General features: G+C 35.8%; 1 protein-coding gene across 3 annotated transcripts; it reads right to left on the bottom strand.

The window, feature by feature from the left end:
• Nucleotides 1-9,543: 9,543 nt before the first annotated feature.
• socs1b (suppressor of cytokine signaling 1b) lies at nt 9,544-21,335 on the bottom strand. 3 transcript variants are annotated; one of them, XM_089132514.1, is made up of 2 exons: nt 21,109-21,335; nt 9,544-10,762 (listed from the first exon to the last, which is right to left on the bottom strand). In XM_089132514.1, the coding sequence occupies exons 1-2, from the start codon at nt 21,319-21,321 to the stop codon at nt 10,127-10,129; spliced, it is 849 nt and encodes a 282-aa protein (XP_088988640.1). In that variant the 5' UTR covers nt 21,322-21,335; the 3' UTR covers nt 9,544-10,126. The 3 variants fall into 3 exon arrangements, with proteins under 3 accessions (XP_088988640.1, XP_039508591.2, XP_039508592.2); XM_039652657.2 differs by lacking the exon at nt 21,109-21,335 and adding an exon at nt 19,842-21,102; XM_039652658.2 differs by lacking the exon at nt 21,109-21,335 and adding an exon at nt 19,759-19,830.
• Between the last annotated feature and the right edge of the window lie 170 nt (nt 21,336-21,505).

Here is a 21,505-nt window from a genome sequence, read left to right as displayed (position 1 = left end):
GTTTGTCTTGTTACATCTACTCCTGACATGCAATACAAAGTGTATGGAATATACCAAAATACACCAGAGGCATTTCTTCAAATTCAGACTTCATAACAAAACCACCCCACACTGGTAAAGTCATGTCTCAAGTATCAAAGTTCAAAAAGCCGTATTTGTGTTTTCCCAGGGAATCTACTCCTGGCCTTGACCTTGTAGTCTTGGTCTTCAGCCTCATTAGACTGCATAAACATGACTTTAGTCTGGGTGTTATCACTTGGTGTCTTGGTCTGGATTTGGGTCGCTGCTTACAGTCTCAGACAACAGACACAGTCTATTTCCAGTGTTTGGCACAGTATCTTTTCAAAACCCTATACACAGGGGAGAGATATCTCCACAGCTCATGTCCTCTTTGGTGGACCTCAGATGTAAGAGGTCTTTGTTTTCATTTTGAGTTTATTAGGGAAATCCATTCTCATAAACTCATTGGAATTTGTGGGTATAGAAAAATTGAAAACATTGAAAATCAAGTGATGACTTTATTATCAGATTTAAAAAAAAAAAAAGGATTGCTGCAACAAAATGCAATTGCTGCAATATGTTCCCAGTCTTGACCCCAACTCTGTTCCACATGTAACTGGTCCTACTCCTACGGCTCAGAGTGAGATTTGAACCAACAACATCAGCATGGGAGGCAGCTATACTAACAAGGATGCTAAAGACCATAGTCTCTAACGTCAGTCGCTAGTGCACCTCTTGAGGCCAGGGGAGTGAGGTTTTACTTCCGCAGCTCTTTAGCAGGCCTCCATTTCAACATTAGTTGCTAATGCGCCTCTTGAGGCCAGGGGAGTGAGGTTTTACTTCCGCAGCTCTTTAGCAGGCCTCCATTGCAACATTAGTCGCTAATGCGCCTCTTGAAGCCAGGGGAGTGAGGTTTTACTTCTAAAGCTCTTTAGCAGGCCTCCATCACACTCACCTCCCTAAACCTCACCATCCGGGTCACGGCACCAATGTACCTAGTCCTACTCGCACCACATTTCGAGCGGGATTCGAACCAGCGTCACCGGCATGGGAGGTCGGTGTGGTAACAAGGCTACAGCCTCTAGTGTCAGGTTTTACTTGATAGCTGGCCTCTGTTGCACACACACATTGTAAAAAAATATCCTGTTAAAGGTACAATATGCAGGAATTTTGCAGTAAAATATCCAAAAACCACTAGGCCAATGTTATATATTTTGTTAAGTTGATTACTTACAATATCCCAAATGTTTCCAACTATTCGTAAATCGTGAGACAATTGCGATATTTAACCAAGGAAACGGGGCGTGTGAGCAGGGGTGAGGAGTCGCCAGTCAATGATGTCATATCCGCGTTACCCCCAGTTTCCACCAGGTTTGACCTCGTACTGCAATAGTAACCATGGCGACAGACGTGGACAACTGGGTCGGTTATCCCCGTTATGCGTGCTCAACAGCGTGAGCGTTCCTAGCAAGGTTTTGTTCAAACATTATGGACCATGGCAAGCAGACTTTGAGACAAAAAGAGGACTAGAACGAAGATCAACATCTTTCGAGATGCCGAGAGCTCCACGTCCGCGACTAACTTCGACTTGACAGACACGCGAGTGTTGCATGTTACTTGATCAAACAGGTGAGCAAATCAATGTATATAAAACTAATCAATGTTATATAGTTCAACATGACGAAAAGTTAGAATATTATCTGTATGTTATTCTCTAATGTTGATCTAGCTTAGTCTCATACAGCCAACGAACAACCTAACTAACAACATTCAACACACTCAAATGCCGTTTAGTGTGATAGTGAAACTGTTAGAGCAATTGAAGCAGCGCTGCGTTACCTCAAATTCCTCTAAGAAACTGATCTGTGTGAGTAATTCAGCACTTGTGTGTAGCTCGGTAGAATTAAATGTCCTTATTCCTTGATATCCGCGGGACTTGCATTGCGTGTGGGGCTGGTATACGTCTAGCAATCGCGCCCTGCTTCTACAGTCATGTTAATGACATCACTGTATTCACTCATCCATAAAAGATCCATCAGCTTGACGACAAGATCCATAATTCTGCTTAATGCGGAATATACGTCATTAATATACGCCTTTGTCATTGCATAGGTTAGCGACCCCTGGTGGCAAAACAATCTTGCATATTGTACCTTTAAATGTACAGGAAAAAAGAAAGAGAAGCTGTGGTTGAAAAAATAGAAGAATGACAGTATGACAAATTTGTGCTTGAATATTTTACAACTTATAACCATACAGTTCAATAAAACAATCCATTAATCTAAGAAAATGCGCTTTGTACCATACAGTACAGATAAACACCCTAATAATACATTTGATTAAACAGAAACCCACATGATGAATCAGAGTTCATCGTAAGTGGCTTGTCCACACTTGGCTGATACATTTATCCAGACGGAGAGTCACACACACAAGCACAAAACAGGCTAACACATGACTCTAAAATAATGCAGTCAACAAACTAAATAGCTTAAAATGTAACACAACATGTCCATCACTCATACCAGAAATGAGAATAAACTAATTTATATAAATAACATATAATCAAATGTGATCACTCAGGAAATATCCCTAGCTGTTTTTCACCATAATTTGTATGGTAATTCAGCTTTTACTTGCAAAAACCAGTGTTTTACGATCAAAAACAAACAATTCGATGTTGACCAATTTGCAGTATTTTTCTATAAAAATGACAACAAAAATCACTGTGTACCCGTCTTCGTTAGTTTTCAAAAGCTGTGCCTGATTATTTTTGCTGCAGTTTTGTGGGCTGTAAAAACTCAAAGTTTAGTCTAAAGGTATGACTCACCTCAAGTCTGAGTCGCAGGTATTTTAATATGTGCCAAGGTATTGCAAATACTTGCAGGACTTCAGAACTGTTAATAGAGTCACATCTTAAGCCCGCATCTCAATAATCACTTAATGAAGATGTGGTTACCAAGTTGAGTCTAAGTTAGATTGACACAGTTGGTGGGATTGACAGCCATATTTACTCTCTCAAACTCCCCAATTTAACTCATACACCTTTGCTTAAAAGTCAATAAAAACGTCTCTAGAACTGCCACCTTCCGTCAACAATCCTAGATCCATGCACACCTTAGCAGAGTGTCAGTTGTTTTTAAAAGATGTGGGTATGAGGAGAGCATTTCTGTGACAGTGTCAAACCCACATACTAATGCTGCCGTCTCTTTACACCATTGAAGTTTACACTGTTTTCACCTGGTCAGTGCTTCTCTCTCTTTCTCTGCACGACAATGACTAAGATCATTATCTGCATATAGACTCCATGGCAGCAAAACTGACATGCTACAGAGAGAAAGTGAAGGAATGGGGTAGAGATAGACTTATAAGCAGAGAATACACAATACAAAAAAAGAAATATTTTTGCAGATGCACCAATCATAATGACGCAAAGATACTAAGGCAGGGAATAACAGCAAGAATAACTTGGCTGGAGAACAGTTGGAAGTAGGACAGGTAAGTCAGGTAGGAAGACAACTGTACCCTCGAAACAAAAACGTACCCCAAATATTTAAGATTTATTCATTTTAATTGCACATAAAACACAATTTTGAATAAAATAAACCCATTGCACATGTAACAAACTAATCAAATTTAAATTTAATGTGATACATATTTGTCAGTCATACAAAAATACTATAATAAACCAAAAGTGTTTGCTCCACAACACAATAACCAGGTTTATATAATTATCAATAAATCCAAATTGTTTCAATTTCTTACATTTCAACCATTATCATACTTTTTAACCAATTAAATGTAATTGTTTTCACAATTAACAGATTGAAACTTGCTGACGACTTAAAAACATGTTAAAATACACACAAAATAATTTGGTGTGTAATCAATAGCTACTGAGGAAATCAAAAAAAAAATCAGCCCACTTTTTTATTTAAATAATGAAAAATGTTCATTGAGTGCATCTATCTAGGTTCCCATCGTGGATTTAGGAACCTCTCATGAGGGGAAACAAAACCACAAGTAGATTTAGTACATCCATAATACTGTACTAACCACCAGAGGGCATCAGGTAACCTTATTGAAAAGGGGGCATCTTATTGGTTTTTTAAGAATGCAGATTTGTTCTCAACATGACTCATCTGGGTCAAATCAAAACATTCTCAGGGTTAAAACCACCTACATGAAAAAAATTGATTTTGTCATATAGATAATACATTTTATTAGTTCTAACTGCTCTTTGAGAACATTAGCTATCTGAACCGAGCTAAAATTAGAAAGATTAATTGAGACTTTCTAGAAAATCAAGGAAAAACAGACTTTTAAGTCCAAGTGCAAAGTGCATGAAAACCAAGCACACGGATCCACTGACATTTTGCAAGACTTTATTAATAAATTAGGTTATTTCTTAGTAGTGACGTCAAAACTTAATCATTCGTGTCTCTGACAGAGTATTCCATTTGTCATTTGTGATGTTAAAAAAAAAAAAAAAAAACAAGTCAGCTGGAAACTCTCTCCTCTCATGCAGTTGATGCAGAATTTTGTATCATTTTTTAAAATAATTTCAGTCAGATGCAGGCGATATATTCTCCCTCACCACATAACGTTTGTAATCCGCATGGACGCTTTCCTGTCACAGACGACAGAACGCAGATTAATATGTTTACATTTTGGGGTGAAATTGGGGTAAGGGGCAAAAATCTATCTGTGTCTTATGCTTAAGCTGTTTATGATGGGCCTACTGTGCTAAAGGAAAACAGGTTAACGCGTTAACATGACCACATGAATTGTCGGCTTAAAGGAAAAGTTCACCCAAAATTAAGATTCTGCCATCAATTACTCACCCTCAAGTTGGTTCAAATGTGGTATTTTGTTATATTGAACACAAAAGAAGATATTTTGAAGAATGTTGGTGACCATAAAGTTGTTGGTCCCCATGCATGGAAGTCAATGGGGATCAGAAATTGATCATGTTTTGGTTAGTTGATTGTTGATGTTAATCGCAGATATGTTTGAACCCTATGACAAGGTTTAAAACGCTCTGGGTAAGACCGATCCGATATATTTAATATATTAGCGTTAATCGCCTTGTCCGTATAGCTGTAAGTTTATTTATATAGACAAATATTGTGTGATGTTCATGCAAATGACATGGCGTAACATTCTCTACTTTGGGAAAACCCTGAGGTGTCTCTCCAACCATTGACAAGATAAAATCACTCCAACAGAAACACACAGCCTAAAGCAATCCTGCTTGTCACATAAAACGCTAGCAATGTACAGTACACCACAAAATATTCCAGTTAATTCCAAGTGTTTGGTTGAACTTTCCGTTTCTCGTTTCATTTAATTGCTGTTGGTGTGGTAGCTTTGAAAACCTTCCTGGTTATATTACTATAATTTAGGTAAGGGAATCAAAACTAGTTGTCATTCAGCCGTTATAAAAGAATAGGTGGTGATTGATTTCCGTGATAGAAAATGGTGCGTTATGATTTCTGGGAAATCACAGTATTCCGGTGGAACCAGTCCTGTTTGACAAAGTGCCACAGTTACTTTTTTTTTTTTTTTTTTTTTTTGTTAGTTTGAAGAAGCCACGCAAGACAGTGATCATTTATTAAACGTGTACAAACACACACACCCTTTTTTGTCATGGTGGATTCAGTCATTTTTACAGTCGATTTGTCAGATTATTATTTATCACAACTAAGACTTCTCTGTCAAGGGCTTATGTTATGTGCACATGTGCCATGGTGTGATCAGGCATGCCAACTCATATATACACACTAACTGTTACTAAAAGAATTTCACTCTTGATTTTTGTCAAGATGTACAAACTCTTCCTAATTGGAACTGCACATGTTCAGGTAAATTTTCACTAAAATATGTCATACTGCAACATATCTTTTTCTTTCCCCAGTTTTTGATTCTATATAAGACTTACCTGTGAGTTTCTACTGATCCTGAGGACCTTGATTAGCTTGCTCAAATTGTGTTTGATCAGGGTTGGAGCAGGCTCTCCAGGACCGAGATTGGGAAACCCTGAATAAGGGATTACATCCAGATAACTTGACAGATCAACAGTGGAGGGAAGCCTGCCCCCTTGTGGCCAATGTACATCCACAATTCTAAGATTCTCATTGGACATATCAGAGGTATGCTACACAATAAAATCACATTTCACACACATTTTTAAAAGTGAACTACTCCTTTAAGGAGAATTGCACAAAAACTGTAGATAAAGTGACTTAGCACTTCCCCAACTTGCAGACAGCTTTTTACAGGATGAACAGTTCATAGCCTAGTTGAACGATGTCTCCCAGTTCAGTTTAATGTGAGACCAAATATTTGAACACTAGGGTTCAAATCTGGACTCTGACCAGGCCCAAACATGAGCCTGGTGGACTTGTTCTCAAGCCTTGGTTGTCTTCTTTACAGTTTCGGTAGGAGAATTGTCTTGTTGAAAAATAACATCGAACCATTACTCATCAGATAACATAATTAATTTATGGAAAGTAGGCCATTAAGCAATATTCTCATGTACTCCAAAGCATTAAATGACTTTTCACAGTGAAGCAGTTCACCAATACCAGCTGCTAAAAGGCTCTCCACACAAAGACACCTCTTCCTCTATGCTTCACTGTGGTGGAGATGCATTCATTATATTTCTCAACAGATTTGTGTATATTACTGAAACCTGGATTCAACATTTTACTGAATGAAGCCAACAATTCTTGTTTTTCCCTCTAAATTATGTCAACAGGAAAATGCATGATGCACTGATGCACACTTAAAATAAAAGCTTTGTCTTCATGTTTTTATTTTTTTTCCTCTGACACTACTTTGTTTTTCACGAATTGCTTTCACTTTTTTATTCTCTTCCCTTCAATCACCTGACTCCATTAACGCGTGGAACTCTCTCTTGTCATGGTACAATCTATTTCCTTTGGATGAAATCAACCCCTACATTTTTTTCCCCTCAATGAATAGCCTAGCTTTGTTTCAATGTTAAGGAGTAAATTTGGTTGCGAAGAATATTTATGTTGACTTTATATGTTGAAATTTGAATGTACCATGTAGACAGTCATGTTTGAGAGACAAAAGAAGTGTGTGTGTATGCAAGGAGGAAGTTTAAGTATTCAAGAGCTATTAATCTTTGTCTTTCAGGTTTTTTTTTTTTTTGGTTTTTTTTAGAGATTACACACCACAACACAAAGAAAGTTTTGTTGAAGGACTTTCTGATTATTGAACCTAAAAGTGAGAGCTTATGCCAAGGCATGCAAAAGAATACTTTGGCCTTTGATAATGTTTCCAGTCATCGCAACGGTAAATCTCATTGAAATGTCTGGTTGAACCTAGCTGCTCAGTAAATTGGCTTCTGGTGAAAGACCACATGAATCTTAATAGTCGTTAAGGAAGGAGAGAATATTTTGTACTAGCTTCCTGTACCAGCAGCAATAAACAATAGTGGAGGGCTAGGAGTTGAATCGGTTTGGAACAGAAAAGGGGTAATTAAATGTTATCAATCATCTAAAAATGTATCTTCTCAAAATCTTTTATTGGAAAATTAAACAAAATTTTATCAAACTTTGATAATTGCCTTAAAGGAGTAGTTCACTTAAAAAAAAAAAAAAAAACTTTTGCTGATCATTTACTCACCCCAATGTCATCCAAGATGTCATCGTCTTTCTTTCTTTAGTCGAAAAGAAATTAAGGTTTTTGATGAAAACATTCCAGGATTTTCTCCATATAATGCACTTTACTGGTAACCAAACGGTTCAAGGTCCAAAAGACAGTTTCAGTGCAAACTGTTCAAAGGGCTTTAAACGATTACAGACGACGAATAAGCGTCTTATCAAGCGATACGATTGCTCATTTGAAAAAATAATAACAAAGTTTAAGTTTCATTAGCTCAAATGGTCGCCTTGCTCTGTTCTGTGATGCGCGTTTGCGACTCTCCTGTTCGAACTTGTTCATTAAAATGAACAAATCTTTTCCCGAGTCAATTCGTTCATTTCGTTCGTTGAATGAACCAAATGACACGGAAAAAGATTCGTGATCAAGATAGTGATCAAACTACATTTTACAAAAATCACCCCTCAAGTTTATACAGGGACTCAACTCAAGATCTCTCATTTAACAGTGCATTAGTCAATAGAATATTCAAATCAGGAATATCAGAATGCATAGTTTTGTGCATAAATGTCCAGCACGTTATACAATGTTAAATGTTCACTAAAACGACAAAGTTTTTTCAATTGGACGGGTTTATTCTCTTTAGCATGCAGTGTGAAGTATTTCAACGCGTTCATTCCGATTAAATTTCAGCAAGTTAAGAACAAATTTTACTCACTTATTGCGTTACCTGACAGAGTTGAAGCCCGCCATCTTCACCCTCACATTCAAAACATCCGGTTGTTGTGCTCGCTCATTATTATTTGACAGACGTCGACGTCATTCAAATGAGGTGGATTTGAAATGTAATAATATCGGTGGATCATAAAGTAATAGTTGTTTATAAAAAAAAAATGTGATTCTCATGAGTGTGCTATATCGACGTTTTTAGCTATCCAACCCTATGATTCCAGCCAACGGCCAGCCTAGTTTTTGATAACGTGCTTGAGGGGTGAATGGTGAACTATGTTTGATTTTTTTCGGTAAATATAGGCCTAAAAGAAGGATACGTTAGAAATTTGCGTAGTTCATTTTATACTTATTTAACGGAAAAATACTTCATTATAGTTATTTATTATACTTATTTTAAGTTTATTTTGTGGCTTAAATTACATTATTCATCATTATTCAAAAACTGACATGTTTACTTTCTTGAGACTGTGTTGTAAAAATCGATGTCCTCTTCTGTGTAAGGTATGGGAGGTATTCAGTACAGTAAATCACAAGATGTCATTGTTTCAGTTTTTTGTCCTAAAATAACATAAGCACATGATCTTTGACTGGAACATAATATCTTTTCTGTTTTGTTCTGCCATGCAATTGCCATACGAAGATACAGTTTTCCTGGTTTTGTATAAGAGGATGTGATTTCTGTGAATGGCTGTATGGTTTGTGGTTTTAATCTATGATCCCACATCTCATCTGCTCCACCGCTTCTGCTGTGGCCATACACAAACACACAACATGAACATTTTGCTCGACCTGACAAGCACATTTACATGATGACATTCAGTAAATGGTGAATTTAATGTATAAAATAATGTTATTTAAAAAAATAATAATTTAGGAAACTATTTTAAAATTATAGAAATAAAGAGAGTAAAAATGCGTATATATTAAAAAAATTCCCTCAGATGGTGCCATTTCTGTAAAGTTAATATGCCAGAGGTTCCTGATTCTTCTTTTTTTGGGTTAGGTTGAGTTACAAGAAACTAACCAAAGTGAAAGGGAAAGGGGAGAGAGAGAGAGAGAGAGAGAGAGAGAGAGAGAGAGAGAGAGAGAGAGAGAGAGAGAGAGAGAGAGAGAGAGAGAGAGAGAGAGAGAGAGAGAGAGAGAGAGAGAGAGAGAGATGACAACAAAAACAGCTGTAAATCACATCAAATAATTTATCTTTATTAATAAAAAGCAATCCTAAACTCCTAAACAAACAAATAAAACGTTGGTTTTATTTGGTGAAATGCATTTTTCTGCATAGCAGAATGACTAATTGACATACTATGGATTATAAAGTCCACATATTGTATATAGTCTACAGTATGTACCAATATAACATCATTAAATGTTCATACTGATATTGACATCACCAGTTGTTCAGTTGTTCACCAGTTGGTCAGTGGTTTACCGTTATACATAAAGACAAACAATACTATTTATAAGTAACTACATTGTCAAAAAATTAATTTAACACAAATACATACTGACCCGGTACCAGAGAGATTGTTTTAAAACAATCGAAGGCCAAAGGTGGAGTTGTGCTGTTATGTCAAATAAAACATTTTGTAGTGCTTTTATTACCAGAGAATAGTCTGAACGATCACTACACACATAAATAGTAAATAAATGTTCTAGTTGGGTCAATGAAAAGCACAGTATCCTATGAAATGATCAAATAAATGGTGCTATGTTAAAAGAGCTGCATCATCTGTAACTTCAACTTCAAATAAACAACACACATTCATATACTAAAAGGGTACAACCATAGAAATTCTTTAAGTTTCTTGCTCACAGGCAGTTGGTGAATACTATCTTTACCATAACTCTGTACCACAGCTCTTCTTGCCAGCTCTTGTAGGCTCTGCGGCGCATCTCCACGATACGGCATAGTCAGACTCTTTTTTGGGGACGCAATATAGTATCCAAGTAGCTGGAAAAGGCAAGAGAAAGTATGTTTACTTCCTGCTAAACTGAATCCTCCTTCCTTTAGGAGCACCCGCACGCTGGTCGGGCCCTCGGGAGCCCGATAGCTGAGAGTGAAGAAAACATTTGCCTGCATGCTGTCCCGGATCAGGAACATCCCCAGAGGGAGTTTGGCCAGTTGTGCGTGAGCTTCATCTGCTTCCATGGGACCCCAGTAAAATCCACTTTGTTTCAAGTAATCCACAGCCTGGGTGATGAGGTCACATTCCTGCTGGTGCCGAAAGGGCTGAAAGTGTGTTAGGGGCTCGGAGCAGGGTTTAGGGGGCTCGGCCGGCTTGGATGGGCCCTGTGGCGCAACTGTATGTTCAGAGTCATTATGCAGGACCATTCTGAATCGGGGCCCACTCATACCATCCCTCCATGATCCCAAAGCATAGATGAATGATTCAGCAGCCTGTGCAAATGAACAAAGAGTTCAAACATCAAGAAGTGGGAAGAGCTCATGTCCGGACACATTCAAGATAAGCCTGTGAGTTTGCAAGAAAGTGTTTGAGTAGGCGTGAGAATGTACAGTGGATTTTAAAGGTCCCGTATTATGCCCCTTTTCACACGATATAAAATAAGTCTTATTATGTGCGTGTGAAGTTTCAGCTCAAAATACCCAACATATCATTTTTTTACAGCATGTGTGTTCATTTCGAGCCAGACAATAATGCCTAGTGCTGTATAGAGATGGAACAGGTATAGTTTAGTAGTTATACGGTTATTAGAACGTATTTGTCATCTGCTTGTATGTATTATTTATTAATAGCCTAACTTACACGTCTGCTGTTTCGGACCAGGTCCGAATGATGATCAAACATATACTGATGAGTTTAATAAAGTTCATTGTACATCACACAAAAGATGAAGCATCAGTTTTACTTCAGAAAATTACTTCAGAACAAAAAAGTAAGTTATAAGAAGTGCGCCTGTTGAGGGAGTTGAGGGTGTATTCCTGTGGGCGGACGTTAGTCCAAAAACTGTTCTACTGACGTCATTAAAGAAGGAAGTAGAGAGTTGTAGTCCAAATGGCCGTTCGATGTAGGCTACTTCTGTTAAATAAAATATCTCGCTTGGCATTGAACTTTGAGCTTTATTATACAGATATTATTTATACTCTAACAACAACATTACACACAAAGTAAAGTTTGAAACATGGGATCATGAAGAATGGGACCTTTAAGCTCAGCTTTAACCAAAGATTGGCTTTAATCCTTTTGGAAATTTTACGTTTTGTTTTTTTTTTTAGAATTTTTTACTTCATCAAAATGGTACAAAACTTGGGAAATGTTTTTGCACGTCCTATGTGAACACACAAAAAAGATGGACATGATTCGAATAGCTCCATGAATGGCTGAGTAACGGGAGAATGGCTGAGTAACGCGAGAATTCACGCAGAGAGGGCGAGATTCACAATGGCGGCACGCGTTCATTGAGAGAACTGTCAACTACGAATAACCTAAGTTACTTGCAATAATTTGAATCTCATACCGGTCATCACGGGAACATATTACTTCTACACTGGATAAACTAACGGACTTAGAGAAATACATCGATAACTACTACAACCACTACAAAATGGACACCACAGCTCAACAAACTCAGAAACCACCCAAACGGAAGAAGACATCATCTACTGACACCAGTGATCTACAACAAAATACAGAAATTGAGGTCAGTGTACTCGCATCCATTAACAGCAAACTGGACTTACTGGTCACATTACACAACGAAATGAAAGAACTCCGATCAAGTCTGGAATTTGCATATACACACATTGAGAAGCTAGAACAGTCGAATACATCTCTCCAAATGAATGTGGAATCACTCAACAAACAGATGGATACAATCATAAAAGAAAACAAATTAATGAAAGAAACCATCCTGGACATTCAAACAAGAAGCATGCGCGATAACCTGATATTTTCTGGCATCACTGAAAATTCTCCCGACGATCCCGAAGCAATGATCAGAGACTTCATGCAAACTCAACTCAAACTCCAACCGGACACTGTAAATCAAATAACCTTCCATAGAGTTCACCGTCTCGGAACACGTTCAAATAAATCACCTCGACCGATCATCGCTAAACTGGAACATTATAAACACAAAGAACTCATCAAAAGCAAAGGCAAAGAACTGAAAGGAACCAACTACGGACTGAATGATCAATTTCCACGCGAAATAAACAATCGGCGCAAAATTCTCTACCCCATCATGAAACAACACAGACAAAACAATAAACGTGCAAATATAATTGTGGACAAACTTTACATCGATGGACAGCTCTACCGTGATTCCAAAATTACTCCGTGGCTATTTTAATTTACTAATTCCTAACATCGAACAAACTGTGACTGTCATATTATATGATATATTGATTCACCCTCTCTCTGTTCCTTAAACGTACACGAATCTTATTTCACCGATCTTTATGCTTTTGTTTATTCTGTCTCACTATGTCACACTGTATTTGTTTATATTCTCTACACGTTTATATGTATGGCCCACAATCTCAACGAATTTTTTTTTTTTTTTTTTTTTTTTTTTGACATTATCATCATCTCTCTCCAGACAGTTAATAAGCAATCATGCAAACACTTAAAATAGTTTCGTGGAATGTACGTGGCTTCCGGACCCAGGCAAAAAGGACTAAAATAATTAGTCATCTGATGAAATTAAGGGCTGATATATCTTTTATACAGGAAACACACTTATCCAAACCAGAACTTGAAAATCTAACATTTAATCAATTTAACAACATATTCTCATCAACATACAATAGTAAACAACGTGGAGTCTCAATATTAATTAATAAAAATATCCCACTAACTCTTAACACATCTGTTATTGACCCAGAAGGGAGATTTGTCATCATCAATGTATCTATTAATCATATAACATATACACTAGCTAATATTTATGGACCAAACAATGATGACCCATCCTTTTTTCATAATTTTTTTTCACTATTGCCTGATACAAATAATATCATTATAGCTGGAGACTTCAACACTGTCCTAAACCCGCAAATAGACCGATCACATTCATCCAATTCCACAAGAATTTGGCAGTCTACTGAAACAATAAAACAATATATGACTACTTATGGACTTGGCGATAGTTGGAGAATGAATAACCCTTCACTTAGGAAATATAGCTATTTCTCTCCTTTTCACCAGTCCTTTTCCCGAATTGATTTCTCTCTCATCAGTAATTCACTAACCCAACATGTAATAGAAACTTCAATTCACCCAATCATAATCAGCGATCATGCTCCTATCTCTATCTCATTCAATATTCAGTCCTCTATTAAACGGCCCAACAGATGGCGCTTTAATACCTCACTACTTCGCGATTCCGACTTCGACAGTTTTATTAAGAAAGAGTGGGCATTCTTCCTGGAAACGAATGACTCTCCTGAAATTTCACCATCATTATTATGGGAAACAGGCAAAGCTGTAATTACAGGGAAAATAATATCATATTCATCTTACAGGAAAAAACAACAACAAAAACTGGAAGATAATTTAGAACAGAGAATCAAACTCCTTACATATACATACTCTACCAACCCTAGTGAACAAATACAATGCGAACTAAACCGGCTTAAAGCTGAACTCGATAGCATCATAAACCAAAAAACACAGTTTATTATCCAGCAACTCAAATACAAACAATACCAACATTGTAACAAAATGGGCAAATATCTAACAAATCAACTAAAGCGTAAACAAGAAAAAGCAATTATCCCATCCATATACAATGAATCGGATAGAATAACCCAAAACCCACAGGAAATTAATAATGTATTCAGAACTTTTTACCAAAAATTATACTCATCCAATCACAATCCAGATGAAACAGAAATAAAAAAATTTCTAAAAGAATTACCGCTACCATCAATGTCAAAAGAACAGGCAAGTTCATTAGACACACCTCTCACTCAAGCTGAACTCCATAAAGCATTAGACCAAATGCCAAATAATAAATCACCTGGACCTGATGGACTTCCTGCTGAATTCTATAGACACTTCTGGCCAATTCTATCTCCTTTATTCCTCAAAGTTGTTCAAGAGATTAAAACTACCTCGACAATACCAACACACATGAATACGGCAGTTATGACACTATTGCTAAAACCAAACAAAGACCCAATGCACCCGTCTAGTTACCGCCCTCTCTCATTAATAAACACAGATTTAAAAATCATTACCAAAGCATTAGCTACTAGAATAGAAACAGTTATCCCCATGTTAATTCACCATGACCAAACAGGCTTTATTAAACACAGGAATGCTTCAGATAATATGCGCAGATTATTTAACCTAATTAACCTTGCCCAACAACAACAAAAGCATACCAAAACTATAATTGTATCACTTGACGCCGAAAAAGCATTTGACAAAGTTAACTGGACATTTCTTTTTAACACTCTACACAGATTTGGTTTCGGAGAGTCATTCATCCACTGGATTAAAATATTATATACTTCACCTAGAGCCACAATAACAACAAATGGGATCACATCACAAAGTTTCACGCTTTACAGAGGAACCAGACAAGGATGCCCACTCTCTCCTTCTTTATTTGCTATATTTATAGAGCCACTTGCAGCAGCAATACGACAAAATGATAATATCAAAGGAATACAAAACGTAAACACTCAACATAAGATCTGTCTTTATGCAGATGATTTATTGTTATGTTTACAAAACCCTTATAAGTCATTAAAAGAAACCTTTAAAATGATTAATACCTTCTCAAAATTTTCTGATTATACAATAAACTGGAATAAATCAACAATATTACCACTTTCTGAGGGTGCCTGGGATCCCACAACTCATGATTCATCTCTTCCACTCCACACTGGCAACATTACATACTTGGGTATCAACATTTCCTCCAGACTGTCAGAGTTGAATAATCTTAACTATATTCCACTTTTAAAAAAAATTGGAGATAAGCTAAAACGCTGGACTAACCTACCACTGTCACTTATCGGTCGCATTGCTACAATTAAAATGAAAATCTTACCACAAGTCAATTATCTATTCTCAATGCTTCCAACAACACCCTCCGAAAAATGGTTTAAATCACTTGATTCACTAACCTCTCATTTCTACTGGAAAAATAAAACACCTAAAATATCACTAGGAAAATTACAAAAAACAAAATCACAAGGCGGCCTAGAAGCTCCTAATTTTCTGTATTACTTTTTAGCAAATCAGCTACAATATCTATATAAGTGGATTCATAAAACTAAATATAATAATTCATGGATAGAACTAGAACAAAACCATTGTAAAGATACCTCAATTTCAGACCTTGTCTTTCTACCAAAATCAATTCAGAAAATGCCATATTTTAATAACATTACCATCGCATCAACTCTGACAGCCTGGTGGCAAGTAAACAAAATTAACAAATCCCCACTAACATCATGTAGACACACCCCCATCTGGTTCAACCCTGATTTTCAATTATGCAATAAACCAATACATTTTCCATCTTGGCGACAAAAGGGAATCACTCATCTCCATCACTTATTTGAAAACAACCAATTCATATCGTTTAAAACATTAGTCCAGAGGTATGGTCTTGGGGGAGAACAGTTTTTACAATATCAACAAATTAAATCCATAATAAAATCCAAGATTAACATAATTAATAACACACTCCATCCCCCTCAGTTAATGGAAGATATAATGAAAATCACTAACACCAGCAAACTAATATCAAAACTACATAAATGCTTACTGAACAATGATACAACAATTATAATACCCAAAAACAAATGGGAAAAAGATTTAACCTTCTCCCCCAACACTGACCTCTGGAAAGAAATCTGTAACAACACATTTTCAATGACTAATAATGCTAACCTCCAGCTTATACAGTTCAAGATTATTCACAGGATTCATATCACCGAAAAGAAGATGTTTTTAATGGGCCTGAGGGACACAGACGTTTGTTCACAGTGCACACTGGGGAGCACAGATGATTATTTTCATGCCTTATGGACCTGTCAGTCAGTTCACTCATTCTGGATATCAGTGACCACAAAACTATCCGTTATCATGGGTTGTGAAATCCCTCTTTCTCCATCACTCTGCTTACTGAACAACTGCATTGAAGTTGATAATCTCCCAATCAATTACAAAAACCCACTCCTAATTTCTCTAACTATCGCCAAGAAAGTAATTTTGCAAAATTGGAAGTCCAAAAACCATATACACATCAATCACTGGACCAACCTTCTAATAGAATACATCACATTTGAAAAAATAACATATACTAACAAGAACATTATTTCTAAATTTCTTGATATCTGGAACCCATTCCTAACTCATCTTCATATACATCAGTAGCCTGGGACCGGACCAACGCACTTCCCCAATCACATGTTTACAAATTAATAATAAAATATTATCTGTGTATTACTGTACAGCACTATAATAGATGCCCCTTATATATAGGTATGAATGTGTGTGTATATATGGATGTATTTGTATGTATGTGTACGTGTATATAAATGTTTGTATATGTGTATATGTATAATATTTGATAAGCTGTATACTTTTATAATCTGCATTTTATCACTATTTGCTATATATCTTTATAGGGTGGTGGTAGTATGGAAGATGAAATATATTATTATTATTATTATTATTATTATTATAGAATTATGAGCCCCCCATTTCTTTTCTCTCTATAAGTAACCAGTCAGAAAATACTACGTATAAATATTAGTAACATTATTTTCTATTTACTATTATTATTTATTTTTATGTAATTTTATTTTTTTATTTTTTTATTTATTTTTTTTTTAACTGGGTCGGGCGTCTGGCCCGGGAGCTGTTGGTGGGCGCGGCTAGCACGCCCTGTCAGTGATTGGACTAAATGGCCCTTCCCCTTCACTACCTCTAGCCAAACCCCTCCCATCAAGTAAAATAATTCTTTTTAAGTGATACCAGGGTTGGATGTGGTGTCTCTGGCTAGGGAGCTAACCAGTGTACGCCTTGGTCCAAACCATGGGACAAAAAAAAAAAAAAAAAAAAAAAAAAAAAAAAAGGGGGGGGGGACCAACCACCAATAACACTTGGCTGTGTCAGGTCACAAACAGACTAGGGGAGCTTGGTTTGGAGGTGCCTGTTGTGGTCCCCCGGTGGAAAAACTCAATGTAGCCCAGAAGTATAACGATGGGGGTTGGGTGTCACTGAAGGTGGTGGAGGGGAATCGTGTTATTGAATCGAGGGGAAACATCTGTGTCTGGGGGGCCTGTTGGTTGCGCTCACTGGCAGTTCTGGGTCAGCCCTCTGACCCAGAGTTTAGAGCAGATGTGCAATAAAAATAAAATTAAATGTATTCTTATTGTCATATTGCTATTGTCACTACTGTTGTAGATTGCTATAGCCTATATTACTATTATTGTCATTAATATTATCATTATAAATACTATCATTGATACTGCCACCACTAACACTAATACAGATACATATATATATATATATATATATATATATATATATATATATATATATATATATATATATATGTATATATTTCTTTGTGTTTGTCAAAGTCTCTATCATATCCTCTACAACTATTCAGATACTACCGAATTGCATCACAGAAAGGATCTCGTGTGCCTACATATACCACTTTGTCGATAACTGTGTGGGGCTGTTGTGAGTTTTTCTGTTTTCTGTTGTTTTTTTTTTTTTTTTTTTTTTTTTTTTGTTGTTTTTTTGTTTTTTGTTTCCCCTTTCCTACTTCTGTATTGTAGATGTGTCTCACTGAATCTTACCTGGTATGTGTTACTGTTTTGTTAACCTGCAATAAAAAAAAAAAAAAAAAAAAAAAAAAGAATAGCTTAAAACATTCACACTTTCATCAAAATTTGAATTTCATCTTGTGGAAACGTTTGCGCCCCAAATCTTACTGAAAGCTCCTTTTTTTAACTTGTATATTAATTTTTTGGAATATATGAAGGGTTCAGATGCAAAAGCCTCTAAGTGCCATTTTAAATTTTCTTCTAGAATGATAATTTTTATCAAGCTTGTATATTTAAGTTCAGTGATTTCACTTAAATGGCAATTCATAGGTAATCTTCATTGTCATTTAAGTGAAATTACTGAACTTAAATATATAAGCTTGATAAAAATGATCATTTTAGAAGAAAATTTCAAATGGCACTTAGAGGCTTTTGCATGAACTCTTCATATATATTTCAAATTTAAAAATAGTATTTTATGCATTTTTTCATAGTAATAATCTTAAACTTGAATATTTTTTGTTTCACTTTTTAAAAAACTTTTTCCATTTAAACAATAATCTGCCAAGTCTTCTTATAAAAGAAAGCAAACTTGAGTCTGTGCTCCAAAGCATTCAAGATTTACAATTTTCAGGTCTATAAAAAATAATAACAGGTAATAAATGGATCACAATTATTACATACATATAATTTAGTACCATAAAAATACCCTAGAAATAGTACTTTTATTCACTGTTATTTTTGAGCAATTCTAAGTAAAAATCTTAGAAACAGAATCCAAAAGGAATTTGATTTGTATGCAGATAATGCTTGAGAAATTTTTGTTTTAAAAATATATATTTTTATAGGCAATACTTTTGTTTTGTGAGCCAAATCAAACTCAGCGCTGCGTAACCAACATAGAGCAATGATAAAAATACAACAACAGAAAAGCAGAATTCTCATAACTGTGTCTCATAGTTTTTTTAAAGGAACATTTTGTTCAGGTCAAATTGCGTAACACTAGGAACAAGTTTTGATATAATTTTTTTAATTAGCCTTTTAATTAAACTATTTTATACACAGATGACTGTACTGTACCCAAAGTGAAAGCATTTAAGTACTTTTTACTTGATGGTTACTGGTGACATCACATTTGTAAATCAAAAAACAGTAGAAAAAATAGGCTAACATTTTAAGAAAAATATATGAAACCAACATGAATAGTCTACAACGATGTCATTTAGAATAGACAACTATTTCTCGAAAAACTTTATATTTCCTTCACCTATACACTATCAAAACAATATTCACATCAAACTTTTTACATATTTTTATTTGTATAAATACATTTAATTATTTAAGCATATTTTAAAAAACATAATTTTGGTCGGCTGCATAATCCTTTGAATCTTGATGTTATAGCTTCAGACGAGTAGGTTGTAACCGTTAGCAGAGGAAAATAAGCCCCCTGTCTTCTCTGAAACACAAGCCTAGGCTATATGATTTCTGGAAAGAACTTTGAAATTAAATGTAAACGTTTCTCCAGTAAAACAGGCAAAAAAAAACCGATTATCTGTCACGTAAGCATACGTGTTTCAGAATAAACATTAAGTTACATTTCTACTGAAAATGTTTTCACAAAACGGTACCTAATACATGGAGAACGTCACTGTGAAAGGTGAAAGAAACACCTCCATCATGCAGTCCGGTATAAAACCACTAGCCAACTTACCGCAAATGCAGTTTGATGTTGACTAACCCAGAATTCTCCAGAACTGTGTAAAGATTTCCTGCGATGCTACATTTTTAGTTGTTACGCGATTCTTAGGCTGACCATTTCACTTACAAAACTATACCGAAAGCGAAAGTTTGAACATAAATATAGGCTATAAAAGGCGGTCTCGCTTGTGGCACATCATTGACTGACATGAGACATAGGATATCTTCCTATTGGACTGTGTTTGGATGTATGTATCCAATCGTATCTTATTTACATCCCTCTCTGAGCACTCAGTTGTTAATGTGCCAAGAGAAATCCTAGAAGTGGGAATGCGGTTGGATTTTGGCAGCACTCTCTTTCAATGCCTTCAAAATGGCGAAATGGCGATTTGAGCACATAATGCTGATGAAAAGCCCAATAAAAGCAAACAACTGTCGCATAATCAATGACTGAAACGAGTCTGTACTTGCTAATTATTTATTTTGCCTGCAATTAAGTGCATTTTTGTTTCACTTTCACTTCGGAGGTCTGTTTTACTTTAAATCACGTGATCTTTTCCAACTCACGTCGCCTTTGACAGGTTAAGGGTTAAATATCATGTTTTATCCCTGGCTTACTTTTATTGTTTACGAGTGTAACCGTAAAGCCAGCGTGGATTACATATGACAGATACATATGAGCCACACATTTAAGAAATGCAATGTTATTTTCCATGGACTCTGCAGAAATTACATAGGCTAAACTAAAACAACATCATAAGTGCATAAGTCAATGTTATAGCCTGTAGCATCTTATACTAAGATTTAGATTTTTTTTTTTTTTTTTTTCTAAAACAGAAAAATACCTAAATACTCATTTAAAGTAAAACGTAAACAATGTTAAAGTGTTCAGTTTGTTTTTTCATGTGCCAGACAAAAAATGCCCAATAAACCGCAGCATTCACTGGTAAATGGATACATACAAGCACTTTCGACTGTAAACAGATGCTGTACTCTTTAGATGTCTTTAAGATTTCTTCTGACTCTTTAATCTTATCATCTCTAAACGCATCTGTTAAATATATCCCTGACAGGCAAGACAGAATTTAAGAAATATACATGGAATAATTCATCACACATTAGGTTCAGGGCATCAAAAACATCAGAAAACACTCCCAAATCCTTAAATATCTTTAACAATTATGTTTGCTTAAAAAAATAAATCAAGCATTAATCATTATATTTTCATTTATATATTTTTTTCATGTTTGTTTGCAAATTAATAATAATAATAATAATACCTTGCACTTTACTGCAGATGAGTCATAAACATAAATTTCCACTTGAAGCAGTTTTCCTTTTGAAATGAGCCCCAAATTTAAAAAAATAAAATAAAAATAAAAATTCAACTCTTGTGCCACTGACATCAACTGCCTGATGTACACAGCGCCTGCATATTCACCAACAGAGAAATTACTATGGCTCTTTGCTACTGGCCTTTCTTTGTATGTCATACCCCCAACCCCCCCCCCCCCCCACCCCCATCTGTATTCAGGTGTGCTTTCATTTTAGTTTCACTTTAGCACATTAACTCTATCAACTATTTGTACAGTACATCCTGTCAAAAAGAGTTTAAAAAAAATCATACGGCAGAAATTTGGGTTGTTAAAGGAAAGGGGTTGTTGATTGCCATAATAA

Source organism: Pimephales promelas, chromosome 6 (assembly GCF_988280905.1).
Source record: "Pimephales promelas chromosome 6, fPimPro1.hap1.1, whole genome shotgun sequence".
Lineage (NCBI taxonomy): Eukaryota > Metazoa > Chordata > Actinopteri > Cypriniformes > Leuciscidae > Pimephales > Pimephales promelas.
The sequence above is the reverse complement of the archived record's forward strand: the minus strand, read 5'-3'. Positions and strand labels throughout refer to the sequence as shown.

What these genes read in the sequence shown, in the direction of transcription:
- socs1b (XM_089132514.1), bottom strand. Translation starts at nt 21,321, where the DNA reads ATGACATACAAAGAAAGGCCAGTAGCAAAGAGCCATAGTAATTTCTCT. An exon ending in CATCTGCAGTAAAGTGCAAG is followed by an intron (nt 10,763 to 21,108) that starts GTATTATTATTA and finishes TCATTTGCACAG; the next exon opens with GCTGCTGAATCATTCATCTA.